Raw genomic sequence first — 15013 nt, forward strand, 5'->3', positions numbered from 1 at the left:
AAAAGACAATGTGTATCACAAACCAGACAAGTGGCAAACTAAAAAACGTGCGTCATACAGAGGGAACAACTTGAACCAAAAAAATGTGTCCTTCATTGAATTGCTGGCCACATATGCGTAGATGGCGTTTCGACCGCTTTATTATTATGCGGTCATCATCAGGACTGGAAAGGTCATTAGAGAGTCCAAAATTCTATTTCTAAAAGCATTCCGACGCTTTATTACTTTCAGGCGTTCGAATAGTGTCCAAAAATTATATATTGATGAAAATAAATTATCAACGAACATGGTATGAATATACCACACGGGGGAGAAACTAATAAACGGGCTGCATCTGTCCATAAAATTCAGCAGATCATGCCACGAGACAGGTGAGTTAATCACCAATATCTTACCATGCCACAATTTGGCCGCAGCATCCACGTCCCCGCTTACAAAATCAGGAGTGCAAGAGTAAGCGTATGGAAGAGTACGTGTATGGGAACTTATTGAGTGTTGAAACCCATCAATGATCAAAGAGGAGGCTTAATTTAAATGCCTGGCCTGTTAGCGAGGCCAATGCTTGTTGATTTATTATGCACACCACAAAGCCCAAAACTTCATCCTAATTAAATTATGGCAAGCCTAAGATTCACAGGTGGAGCTTGTCTTCTTTATTTATTTTATTGCCTTTATAACTTGTTAGTGCAGCTCAAAAATTGCACCAAATGACTGGAAGAGGAAGGGGCTTTGGCAGAGAAAGCTTTTCAGTGAGATTAGCTTGATTTTAAGTCCGAGTTAGATAGATAGAAGTTAGTCTACATGTTTTATCTGAACTTTCTTTAGTCTGCTTCTAGAGAATTGAGTAGGGACAAAGAGTTCCTGAGGGTGAATCATGGGATTGTAGTGACCGTCCCATTAATTGCTTCTATTTTGGCAGGAGCAATGGTAAGCGATTCTATGAATCCGACCTTGGGGTTTTTGCTCAGGCAATAGGTGGGCATCTACTTAGTATGATGGACCAGGCAACTCTGTGCCTTTCCTTGTGGGCAAAGCAGAATTTATATAATGGTTGGGTTCTTGCTTCAGATCTTGAGAGGTGCTGCTCTGGTCTTTGAGTAAAGCATTAGTGGCCAGAGTTTACTTCTTCAGTAGGAGGGTGAGTTCTTGTACTCACAAGCCAGGCACTTTTCTCCATCTCTCTCCACCCTTCTAACATTCCCCTTTTCTTTTCTTTGCCAGTTTGTCCTGAAGCATGGCAAGTACAAGCACTTGAGGGAGGTCGAGAAGTACCCCAACAGCTTGAACCCCCATGCTGTTGAAACGCTGCCCTTGGTGACCTTGATTTTGCAGCAGGTTCTGGACAAGCACCCAAAGAAAACCTGGGTTCACATTGGCGCTGATGAGGTAAAAGATAAAGAGCACATGGACACTGCTGTCTCTTAATTTGTCAATCATGGGCTTTCAATGATGTCATATTGCGTGGTAGTACGGTCTTTAAAAACCTATGTCTGATAGGCATAATACAAACCTTCGTTCACATCTAAATGTATCTGGGCTTGAAATGTAGTGATCTGCAGGTCCCTCCCTTTTTATTCAATAAATATGTTTTTTCTCACAGCATTCAGTTTCAGACTGACACCCTGGTTTATTCATCCTATTTCAGAATCTATCATATAGTTATATACTTACTGGATTTAATAACAAAAACAAGGACAATGATAGCCAGAATGAGAATATGACAAAACAATTGAAGCACTGTACATTTCATAAAAGAGAACTAGCAAAATTACAATCTGCCATCGCAGTTTCTGCTTTTCTGTAACAAGACAATTACATATAAGTCCACCTTTAGCCACTCGAAGAGCAGTCTTATTTCCAATTCAGAAGCATTCTGCCATTTCTGAAATTACATGACATGCTGGAGTAGCACATTCTTGATACTTCCTCCTGGGAATTTCACCATTTCTAAATTGCGACATTTCTGGTTAGGAAAGGGCCTGAAAATGGGAAAATGCCAAACAATCTGGTGGATAATTCCAATTTCTGCTATAATGCTATATTCCCTAAGATCAGTTCAGCCCAGCGACAGATTACCACATTATTCCTCTCGAAATTTCTGATACTCTGGGTGGCGGTCACAACAGCAGTGGGGAATACCGCTTTGGTCTTCCAGACCGTGTTGTGAAAGATACCGAGGTCGGTTAAAAAAATAAATGCTCCCTGAGTCTCACTTGTAAAGTTATCTCACCTGCAAGTACACTGTTCCAAAGGCTTCTCTGAATGCCATCTGCACTTGAATAGGTTTACACTTATCAACACATCACATCAGACCCCCTTTTCTTTCTCATTCTTCCTCTCATCCCACACAGGTCTTTTCTCTTGGCGAAGGCCACGACTCCAAGTCATGGATGAATAGCAACAATGGAGACCTGGGAAAGATGTACCTCAACCATATTCAGAAGGTAGTGAGCTTCCTGACTTCTAGGTACAAAGGGATCCAGCTCCTGATGTGGGACGACATGCTGAGATGGATTAGCGAGGATTCCATTAAGAGTAAGTATGAGTGCCTCTGGCCAGCCAACTCAAAGACTTCTGAATCCGTCTCATATCCCTTTGTTAGTTTTCTCCGCGCACAGACATGTATGGCAGTTTCCAACATTCCTGATTGTGAGATTGTGCTAGATTCTGAAAAGAATCTCCTTCTACGTGTTGGGGAAATGCCTCCTTAATTTCTTTATCTCCTCATCCCTCTTTGTTTATTTGTCCACTATACCAAATGATCCTTGCTGCTTCATGGTGGCACCATCGCCCCTATGAAATCACCACCTGGTTTGTGCCTTCTTCCACTCTCATGGCCTGCACCATTTTGCCTTCTCTGTATTCCATCCAATGGCAGATCCAAAGGCTGTTCTTCACTGTGTTTTTTTTGTTCTTTGTGCTAATATCTATGTGTTTAAATCCTACCAGAACTGTATGTAGACAACTAAATATGGAGACTCTTTTGGGAAGATACCACAGAAGCATGAGTGTCTGGTTTGTGAAGCTGCAATAAAGATGTCTGAGTCACTTGATGAAATTGACAGAACGTGATAATCTGGTACTTGTTTGTCAATTGTGTATTGTAGTAGGTTTTCCTTGTGTGTGGCTGATATTTGTGATGCTTTTGTAATTTATTGCACAGAAGTGTAGTGGATGAGGCCTAGAGGTAGAGGTGTACCCGATACTAGCATCAATATGTAGGTGACACAATGGGCGATGTTCTGCACCTTGTTGAACAATAGTTTATTTCATACTATTGTAAGCGTAGCCATCTTTTCCCTTTGCAGTCTGTCTCCTTTGTGTGATGTCATGTATAATGTGTTTGGTGGGTGTTTTGTGTTACTCAGTAGCATAGAGTAGTGCTACATTGCTGTAATGGGTTTAGACATGAATTACTTGTGATAATGTCTCCAAATGTGGTGTATTGTGGCGAATGTGAGAATGCACTAGTGATGTTAGACTTTTTTAAACCAAAAATAAGTTTGGGAAAAGTTTCGATTTTATGCAGAGTGATATGGGAAATGTCTATGAATTTTAGCTGCAGGCGAACATTAGCTGCTACACGTAGGTTTGGACAGTTTATAGATGAAATGTTGTGGGACCAATATACTGCCCATGCCATAGCAGGAAAATACAGCAGAGATGATGTGTAATGGCGGATGCCAGTTTGGTGGATGTGTGTAACACTGAGAATTCTATAGCTCAATCTGTGAAGCAGGCCAAGATTATAAGTGTGACCAGAGTTGAAAAAAAAGGATATAAAGTCCAAAATGTGAATGAAATAGCAAGAAATTCCATACGGTCAGTATTTATAGGTTGAAAGGCCAAGTTGGAAAGCAATATGCGTGCAAAAAACAAGCTTAAAAAATAAAATATATTTAACTAACATGTTTTATTAGGGAACATTTCAGGTGGGTAAAGACTGAAAAAGTATTAGTATTAGGGTTACAGTTAGCTTTAGGATAAGGTTAAAGTCACTAGTTACATTAGGGCTTATGGCGAATGTTAGAGCTAAGGTCGGAGTTAGCATTGGGTTAGAGCTAAGGTAAGGGTTAGGTTATAGGTGTGGTGTGGGTGACAGAGAAGGTCTGGATCAGCCTTGGTGTTATGGCTAGGGTTAGGAATATCAATGTGATGCGGTATGGGATATGCATTAGGTTTATGAAGTATTGCTTATGATTCTGGTACTTAACATCATAGGACATGTGATGATGATAGCATTGGGGGTGGAATTAGGGCATGTAACTGAATGGGAAAGTACCTTTAACAACCAAATTCAGAGTTTGATCAATTGGAAAAATTGGCAAAATAGTTGTGTGATGACCAACAAGTGATTTTACAAGTCCAGGAAGATGAACCAGTGGGTCACGCTGAATTACAACAGTTGATCTATGGACTGTCTTTGTGTGGCGATATGGAGAGGAAAATAAAGGATTTTGCTAATCACGGTTTGCCTTTCACCATTGTTAAACAAAAGCTTTTCTTTACGCAGCTGTGCAGTATAATGGGCGTATTGAGTAAAACTGATATGTGTATGTGATCCTTTGAAGGACAGAATCGAAGTTATTGTGTCTTCATATGTAAGGTAGACAACTGAAGGGAAGCGGAGGCATAATTAAAGTGTATAATGCAAGAAAGGGTTTGACTTTTCTGTACTTGTGAGGGAAATATAAGCTGCATGTAGAATTGTATACCTGCATTAAGGAACAGGTTTTATCAATAGCTGTTGGGGAAGTTAGCAAGCAATTGTTCACTAGTTTTCAAAGGTCATTAAGGATACATGCATATTAGCTCACACAAAATCTATTTGAAATCTAATCCTGAGCCTGTTAAGGATTGAGGAAGCGATCAATGAAAGAGAGGAGGTGTCAAAGTATTATTTACTGTTTCGTCAAGCTTTGGAACTGTAAGCTTATGTGCCTCTATGTTAATCTAAGAAGACTGCCTGCTAATAGTCCGGTAGAATCTCATCCTTTTAACAGTGATGCAATTAGGGGAGCCCTGAGAAGGCGTGTCGTAGTTTTCTTTCCTGGACCTGCTTGTGGCACTTCTAACTTGATTTACAGCACGAGTCTAACCCCTTAATGTATAATTACATTTTGAGTACTCATTGGCCCGGCTAGGCTATTTATTTTCAGAGAGGGATGTTTGTCTTGTTAATGACATGAAGGGATGCTGATATGTTTTGAAGATGCTCTCCCAGTGTTTACAGAAGATAAAAATCACATATGTAGGTATTATGGAAGGTGTGTGAAAACCTACAAGTAAAGGGTTTCAAGTTAAAGTCCGACAACCTCGCCAACCTCGCCAACTCCGAACACCTTCACTTCCAGATCCACATCGACCCCAAGACCACACTCAGAGGCACCCTCCTCTACAGACCACCAGGACCATGCGCAAAATTCAGTGAAGACATCACGGACTTCATCACCCCACACGCGCTCCCCTCCAAAGACTACATCCTTCTGGGAGACCTCAACTTTCATCTTGAAAAGATCAGCGACCGCAACACCGCCACCCTCTTAGACAACCTCGACAACCTCGGACTTAAACAACTGGTCACTTCCCCCACCCACATCGCAGGTCACACTCTCGACCCCATCTTCACCTCCAGCAACCATGTCTCCTTCAGCCACACTACGGATCTCCTCTGGACTGACCACAGCTGCGTTCACTTCACCTACAACAAGCCGAAACCCATCATCCACCTCCAACCAACTCTACAAAGAAACTGGAACAAAATCACCACAGAGCAGATCTCCACATCACTCCTTCAAACCTCCCCAGCCCTCTCTTCTAACGCCAACGAAGCCGCCTCCAACCTCACCCTTTGGTTATCCAACACCGCCGACACCTTAGCACCACTGAAAAAACGTCAACACAAACTTGGCATCAAGAAGGCCTCATGGTTCAACGACGACCTCAAGAAATCCAAGAAACTGTGCCGCTCCCTTGAAAAGACCTGGAAAAAAGACCCATCCACCAGCAACAAGGACGCCTTCAAAAGCGCCATCCGTACTCACCACCAACTGATCCGAAAAGCCAAGAAAACAGCATTCAAAGATCGACTTGACAACAACGCCCACAACAGCAAGGAACTTTTCAACATCGTCAAGGAATTTTCCAACCCCTCGGCCAACTCCAACGACATCACCCCCTCTCAAACCCTCTGCGATTCCCTAGCCTCTTTTTTCCACAACAAGATTGCTGACATCCACAACAGTTTTGACAACCAACCCGGAAGCCAACCCACCCTACCATCAGCTGACCACCTTCCCCCCGTTAACACCCTTAACGCCTGGAACCCAATCTCCACTGAGGACACCATCCGCCTGATGAATTCCATCCACTCTGGATCCCCCACAGACCCATGCCCCCACCACATCTTCAACAAAGCAGACTCCGTCATAGCTCCGCACCTCCGAGACGTCATCAACTGCTCCTTCAACTCCGCTACCTTCCCAGAAGATTGGAAACACGCTGAACTCACCGCCCTTCTGAAAAAACCAACAGCAGACCCCACCGAACTCAAAAACTACCGCCCCATCTCGCTTCTTCCATTCCCGGCCAAAGTCATCGAGAAAGCTGTCAACAACCAGCTCGCCGCCTTCCTCGAAGCCAACAATTCACTCGACCCCTCACAATCTGGCTTCCGAGCCAAACACAGCACTGAGACCGCCCTCATCGCAGCAACAGACGACATTCGAACTCTACTGGACAATGGAGACACAGTCGCCCTCATCCTCCTCGACCTCTCTGCAGCCTTCGACACAGTCTGCCACAGCACCCTTTTACAACGCCTCAGAAACATCGGAATCCAAGGAAAGGCACTGGAATGGATCACCTCGTTCCTCACCGGAAGAACCCAGAGAGTCCGCCTCCCACCATTCAAGTCCGAGGCCTCTGAAATCATTTGTGGCGTACCTCAAGGATCCTCACTCAGTCCCACCCTCTTCAACGTATACATGAGCCCCCTCGCGGCCATCGCCCGCCAACACAACCTCAACATCATCTCTTACGCGGATGACACTCAACTGATCCTATCTCTCACCAAGGACCCCAGCACCGCTAAAACTAACCTACACGAAGGAATGAAAGAAGTCGCCGAATGGATGAAACAAAGCCGTCTGAAACTGAACTCAGACAAAACAGAAGTCCTCATCTTAGGTAAATCCCCCTCTGCATGGGACGACTCCTGGTGGCCGGAAGCCCTCGGAAATGCACCCAGCCCGACAGACCACGCACGGAACCTTGGCGTCATCCTGGATTCTTCACTCTCAATGAACAGACAAGTCAGCGCCGTATCCTCTTCCTGCTTTAACATTCTTCGCATGCTCAGAAAAACATTTCGCTGGATCCCTTCCGAAACAAGGAAAACAGTCACCCACGCTCTAGTCACGAGCCGACTGGACTACGGAAACACCCTCTACGCAGGTACCACCGCTAAACTCCAGAAGAAACTACAACGAATCCAAAACGCCTCAGCCAGGCTCATATTAGACATCCCACGCAACGAACACATCTCTGGTCACCTTAAAGACCTCCACTGGCTACCCGTCAATAAGAGGATCACTTTCCGACTGCTTACCCACGCACACAAATCCCTCTACGACATCGGACCAGATTGCCTCAACTCTCGACTATCCTTCTACACCCCCTCCCGCCAACTTCGCTCTTCCAGCCAAGCCTTCGCCACTGTACCTCGCATCAACAAGACCACCATGGGAGGCAGATCCTTCTCATACCTGGCTGCCAAAACATGGAACTCTCTCCCCGCTTACCTTCGCCTCACCCAGAATCACCTAGCGTTCAGAAAGCAGCTTAAAACGTGGATATTTGACAAATAATCCACCTCCCCTTCCTAAGCGCCTTGAAACCCTCTGGGTATGTAGTGCGCTATATAAATGTTATGACTTGACTTGACTTGACAATTGTGCTAACCAAACATTTAGCATGGTATCTAAGGCTTAATGTCCCAGAGGATGGTATTACTTTCAAGCATTATTTGATGAAAGTATATGTAAAATTCTCAACAACTTAATGGTGGCAATTATAAATTTACAGGCACTGCATCCAGGTAGAGAGAGCTACACTATCCAAGCTGGTGGATATTGAATTATTTCCTAAATAAGAGAAGCAGCGAAAATAGATAGAAAGTATTATCTTTCTGTTGTATATGTGTATACTGCTGTGGGATGTATGACGTTACAACGCATACTTTTACCACGCATGCCTTTACAACGCGGTATTTACAACGAAAACCTTTACAACGCATATCGCTTTGGGGTGCTGGATAGTGAATAGTTTAATTTACTATTCCAACTCCAGTCCCCGTGGACACTAGGGAAGGTGTTGGATAGTAAATTAAACTTATTCCCTATCCTAGAGCGCCCCCCAGCGCAATGCGTTGTAATGGTATTCGTTGTAAATACCACGTTGTAAAGGCACTGCGTTGTAAAAGTTGCGTCGTAAAGGATGTTTCCCCTGCTGTGAGATAATAGTGCATTTTGTAAATAAGATGGAACTCTTACATAGAATGATAGACAGCGTAAAAGGTAAAGCATGTTACAAGGAACATTTCTTCACACTTTTCAGAGTGAGGAAATGCATAGGAATCTGCCCTATATTAAGATTAAGGAATAAGGGGTGAAATATCTTTAGATGTGGATGCTTACATTCTGGGGCACTACTTATCAGTTCCTTAGATTAGGAGGTATAATAAGAGTTTTGTCTCACATATGTTGTCAGCAACAGAGCACAGACGTGGGTAGTGGACCATTTCCAAAACATGAGGAATAGTTATATCTTGACCCCTTGCATCTGTGAGAAGACTGTTCACTGCCAGAATTGAGTGGTGTCCGTGTTTGATTTTTTTTTTTAAACAAACTGCATATCCAGATTACCATTGAGGGTTGGGGGTGATGAGGAGAACAACTAGAGGATCATAACAATGATGTGACAGCTGTTCTGGATAGTGTGGCGGGATCTTTGAATGGGGTGACTGAGGGGAATTAGAAGAGTGTGTAGGAGAGTAATGAGGTGGTTCAAGGTAGGAGGCCCCTTGCACGTTGGATGGAATGGGCAACCGTCTTTTAATAGACTCCTAAAGAAAATGGGGTTATTTGGTAAGTTTGTGGAGGCATTTTGTAAAGGTGGATGGTTCTTGATGAGAGTGGGAAATCATGTTCTCGAAAAGGAGGTGAGGAAAGCTAAGGGTTGTCATTCTAGAATATCTTTGTGAAACACTAATTGTTTGAGTTTAACTATGGTTCTAGCATAGATGCAGAGCTTGACAGGGCAATGTGCAATTGAAGTGGTTGAAGATGGCTGTTTCTCCAGTTGATGCCAATGTGCGGGACACAGTAGGAGATGGCTTTTAATGTTATCAGCCTATTGAAGATTTCACCATAAACGTTGCATTTTGCTTTGGGTATTGTCAGCTGCCACTTACAGTGATCAGAGGTGATGTTGAATGGGAGTGGAAATATTAGTTATGTCATCATGATCTTGAAAGAAGGGTTTTTCTTGGAATGATGTACTGAGGTTTTACTGACCAACAGTAGTGTTCAAAGTACACAAGATGCTATATTTGTAGACTGAATTATTGTATTGAGTAATTTGGATTGAAGCCTGTCAACCCCAGCATTGTGTGATCCACGATGCAATTGGCAAGTAGAAAGGTTTAATGGAGTTTTGAAGGTGAATGTACACGTGTTGTTGGCTGCAAGCCAATCTTAGATGCTCATTATGTGGAATACAAATAGGAAAAACTGAATTGCCAGTCATTCTGTAATAGGGCAAATCCTTTTCAATTGCTCAAAAGAACGTAATACTGTTTCTGGCCCTAGTCCCCTGTAGTTGAAGATGTTAATTGGGACGGAGTAGAAAGAAAGGTGATGTGATTGAACTAATCATGCCTGGAGAAGTTTACAGGGTGTGTAGCAGCTTAGTAAGTGGTGGTTTGAGAAAAGGTACCTTGTTAAATTAGATGAATTATAAATTGGAGATATTGTGGAGTTGAGCCTGACTGGTTTTGTGGAAAGGGCACATTTGTATTATTGTTCTAATGTGAGTGATATTGGCATATGCATGCCAGTAGTGTGGTGAGCAATAATGGAAGGTATGGGAGTCTTGTGCAGGATCCTTGAGATGACTGAGTGGTGATTGGGTGGCTATTTAAAGACAGGTCTGCTGCATGATGGATGTATGCAAGTAGATGGGTCCAGTTTGGCTTTTTAGAATGTAAAACAACTGGCTAAGAAGATAAGCAGTAACGTAGGCATTTGCTCTATATGACAACCTGGTGTCATCTGCAATCAAAGGTTTTGACTGTATCTGACAAAATCCTCAAGGTTACTTGGATTTGAAATAGGATAGTCAGCTTCTTAAAAAGCCAGGTATCCCCATCTTTTAGTTTCTTTACTCGCCTGCTTCTTATTAAATTGTAGAGGTATGTTGTATAGGTCACAAATATTGTCACTTGTGGTCTGGGATTTTCAAGTAGTGTCATGTGAAAGGCATCTTGCTGGGGTATAGCGATGCCAAGTGTAATGGTTTCTGCGTGTGGCTGCCGGAGGACAAGAGCTTGTGCTGTGTGTATTTACCATTTATTTTGGTAGGCTTAGCTTCATCTGAGCAAAAGTCTAATAGTGACACAAAGTTTGACCGTTCCTGGGGATGAAATAGTTAAATGCATATTGGTTGTGACTTCATTCTATGCTCACAGATGGTGTGACATCTATGAGACTATTGGCTGGAGTACCTGGGGGAGGAGTCCACTTGACAATGAAAGAGCTTGCGATGTCTCTGAGTCTCATGATTGGGTCGTGCAATGGGGAAAGTATCCGTAAAAATAAGTGCAGAATTGGATATAAGTGAATTACAGGAAGTTCCAAACCATATATCTCTAATATGTGTCTTGCCATACTAAAGCAAATCCGGGGAAGGCTCTTCTTATAGAGGAAAGAAGCTATGGTGTTTCTGATATCATTTCGATAGTATATCTCAGAATGTTTCTTCCTAAAAGTGACTGAGGATAATGGTTCAAAGACTTTGGACAGTAGCATATTTGAGCATTTCTCTTTATAAAGGTAGATTTTAGTTGCATTCTTTTCCTGTATGTGTCAAAAGATGGAATGAGTTTAAGACATTTGATAGTAGGATATTGGTTGATAATTTATGCAAAGCTGACAAAAGGTGTTTTAGTGTAAAGGCTCAGGTCTGTGGGGTGTTCAATGGATTTCTAATCCTAAAGGTGATAGACGCTGCACAGCTTGTAAAACTGACTGGGGAAGAGTATTTTTCATTGGACCATGGCATGTCTGAGGCTCCACGAAAGTATGCATAGGATACTTATGCTCTCACTTTTTTGTTTGTGTTCCAGAATCTGGCATTACGAAGCATGCAGCACCTATGATATGGCTCTATGGACCAAAATTGGAACTGGGACAGATCAGTAAGTGACCCCTGAAAGTGCAATTAATTTTGGGATTTTCTGGCATATGGGAACCAGCACCATCCACCAGACCAACCTGCTCATTACTGTGTTTTCATACACTTTCTGTTTGGGTATTTGCCTGGTTGAAGCAATAAGATACTCTTGGTTTTCCCTTATTTGTCACCGGTCACTTAGCTTTTCTAAATGCCTTTGGTTGTTACCACTGTCACATCCATTCTTTTAGGGACCTGGGTCATATTTAAAAGGGGAGTTTCATCAAACATGTTTTGGGGGCATTGAACGGCTCACTAATATTTTTTCCCCAATTTTAACAGCTATCATTTTTTTCCTGCCTTGGTTGAAATATCGAAGTGTGGGTTCCTTCCTTTTTCACAAAGTATTTGGGCCCTTACCCCACTTCTGTCCATATGGGCCAAACTCCTTTTTGTTAGACAGATTGGTTGAAATTGAACACATGGCTGCCACTAAAATTTCTTTCTATTTTGCCTCATTAAAAGTGGGAAAGCGGCACATTTTACTTTGTGACTGCGAAAAAGCATTGGTAGCTTCCTTGGAGAAAAACCTGCAGTGGGTTCCATTATAGAAACCTTTACGTTTTGGGACACATCTCGAGTTTTTAGGAATTCACAAAGAATCTCTGGGGTACTTCTGGAACACATAGCCCTTTGCAAATTCCCGGGAGCATTCATAATTCCCAACAATTTCCACATATAACAGTGTAACAGGTATACATTTCTGTATGAGGGAATGTAACAAAAAGCATATTACATTTGAAATTATATCATTTTGTGTTCCCATGTTTCAAATGTTGAAACCCCTTTTCTGAACCCTCAACAATTTTGAGACTATTTCCTTTCCATTTCCACCAATAAAATACAATTACTCCTTCGCCCGATAGGAAGTGACATTTGTGATCATTTGTCATGGTGGTTAACTAACCTGAATATGATTGTGGAACACGTACAGACTCTGTGTTGTCTGGATTTTCACCAGATTTTTCCAGTGGACCCACAAGCAAATGTCCGCGCAGTGAAATTGCTCACACGGAAACTCCAGGACACAGACAGAATTTCTGTATGATCAACTTCCATTTTGTGGCAAAATGCAACCATTGCTTGTTTTAGATAATCAAGACTTGGATTTTAAATTGAATTTAATAAAAGAGTGGGCCAAGGTATTTTAATGTAGCCCAGTTTCTGGCTGTAGCCCCCTGCCTGGGATTTTTGAGGGGAGGGGGACAAACTGTTTGCTCAATTCTGTGCACCTTGTGCCAGGCTGGGAACCAGCACCAGCCACCAGACCAACCTTCACATTCCTCTGTTTCTGTTTCTTACACAGGACAGCATATCACCAAGTACCAAGGGCTCGGGTTTAAAACCGTCTGGTTTGCTAGTGCATTTAAAGGAGCCAGCGGCCCAGACCAGGTCTGGACTCCGATAGAGATGCACCAGAAGAACCACCGTGGATGGTGGCAGGTATTCCAGATTCAACAGCAGTTCCCTAACACCACCTTCCAAGGCATCGCCCTGACGGGGTGGCAGAGGTAAGATATGCTGCAGCAACAATAGGGAAGCCAAGCTCTAAAGCTGCCTGTGATCTCTGATAATCACACATAGCCCCTGCTCCTGGGCTGCCCTCATCACTCTAATTATTTAAAAGATACAATTTTGGGTTGCTTCTTTAGCTTTTATTGCTTTTTTTCTCAACCATTACAAACAGAGGTTCTACTACTGAGTGTATAAATAGCTTAACTTCAAAGCTTGCTTTCTTAAAGTCCATGGTCAGAAGCCGTTTGTTTTTCCTCTGCCTCTACTTTAAACAGTGTCCCTAAATTATGTATATATTTAATAAGTAAACAAGGTATTCCTGCAGCTGAAATTAACATAATGCCAAGCACATTAACAAAAATAAAAGACTTCACATTCACAGTTACACCATTTCCTTTGTGCCCTCACCCGGACTTCAGAATGTGCTACACTAAGTTCACTGCTTCATCATGTCTGCCACATCGACCTCAGGACATAACCCATAGCCTGAATGCCATCAGGTGGTATTGTTGCACCAGTTTCTGCCTGCTTCTAAGATTACTCAAGTGACTTTCACAGCGAAGAATTGCAGGTCCCTCAAAGCTTCATTTAGTGCCTTACTTGAAATGCCTGTTAGGTGTCTCTCCTTTGCCATTCTCTAATCCACCTGAGAATTTAGCCAAAGTCGTATGTATCACTAACCACTAAATTACATTTCTACACCTTTGTCTGTCTTCTCAAACTACATACTGGTCAGGTGAGTAACAGTTTTCCTGCTGAATTTCAGATTCACCGACCCCCTAAAACCTACGTCATCTTTAAACGGACCACTACGAGTCACTACTAAAACTGCACCCTTGTATTGTGGCATATCTGAAAGAGACACGTTAGTGATAGATTCCTTACCTTAGAATATCCCCAGGCGTCAGACTGGATCCGGAAATTTTTGCGTAGCAATACCCCTGCGCGCTGTTAGGCGTCGTCTGCGGCTCCGCGTCCGTCGTCGGCGTCGTGAGCGCCGGGATGACGTCATCGGAGTATATAGACGGCGCCCATGCGCGCTGACGTCAGTTCTTCTTTTTTCCGCGCCAGCTAGCGCAGATCCGGAAGAAGCTCTACCCCCAGTCACTTTTTGACTGAAAACTTTTTGATCTTTTTGATCCTCTACTTAGTCGATTCTCGACTATCGGTGCCAGGGATGCCCGGGTTCAAGCCTTGCTCGAAGTGCGGCCGACTCATGTCGGTCACGGACCCCCATCGCCGGTGCCTGAAGTGCTTAGGCCTCGACCACGACGATCGAACCTGTGACGACTGCCGGGCCCTGACGTCGAAGGCTAGGCGGGAGCGGTCCCGCAAGCGTCTCGAGCTGAGGCAGTCGGCCCCGCGCCGCTCCAGGTCCCGGTCCCGGTCCCACGGGAGGTCGAGGGACAGGTCGCGAGGTCGGAGTCATCGACGCTCCGGGAGTGGTCACCGATCGTCTGGATCCAAGTCCTCAGGTAAGAGGCATGAGAGGTCGGAGCGCCACCATCGGTCCTCCGACCCGCCCCGACGCTCGCTCGATGCGGCCGGGGGTTCGGGCGACACCGCCCACGCGGCTCCGCGGGAGTCGCAAGCGTCGCCGCCTGCCCCACACCTTCGGGTCCCTGGGCACGGCGCGTCGCAGGAGGAGGTCGAGAGGTACCTCATGGCCATGAGGGCCCTCCCTCCTCAGTCGGTTCCCGTGGCGCCTTCGGGCCGATCGGCTCCGTCTGGAGGTCCTTCCGGGTCGGGCGCTTCGGCCCCGACGACGTCGGGTGCTTCGGGCCCGGCGCCGCTGGCGACTTCGGTCCCGGCGCCGCGCGACCTCGCTGGATCCGGCTCCGGATCCGGGACCTCGCCGGTCGACCTTACGACCTCACCGGCGCCGTCCCTTCAGGTGTCGTCCCCGGCAGCCGTAGTGGTTGCCGACCCCAATGCTTCCTACGGTCCGCCTCAGGCGTCGGAGGGGCGCCGCTGGGCGCCGATTCCG

At 44.5% G+C, this 15013-nt stretch overlaps 1 protein-coding gene across 1 annotated transcript in view; it reads left to right on the forward strand.

Annotated features, from left to right (window-relative positions):
* Positions 1 to 15013, forward strand: part of LOC147684635 (hexosaminidase D-like) — a 242608-nt gene that overhangs the window by 123188 nt on the left and 104407 nt on the right. Inside the window, exons 6-9 of the mRNA XM_086940480.1 lie at positions 1222 to 1386; positions 2352 to 2535; positions 11405 to 11476; positions 12818 to 13022. Of these exons, the coding sequence (XP_086796606.1) occupies positions 1222 to 1386; positions 2352 to 2535; positions 11405 to 11476; positions 12818 to 13022 (626 nt within the window). The remainder of the gene's footprint in view (positions 1 to 1221; positions 1387 to 2351; positions 2536 to 11404; positions 11477 to 12817; positions 13023 to 15013) is intronic.

Source organism: Lissotriton vulgaris, chromosome 10, assembly GCF_964263255.1.
Source record: "Lissotriton vulgaris chromosome 10, aLisVul1.2, whole genome shotgun sequence".
Classification (NCBI taxonomy): domain Eukaryota; kingdom Metazoa; phylum Chordata; class Amphibia; order Caudata; family Salamandridae; genus Lissotriton; species Lissotriton vulgaris.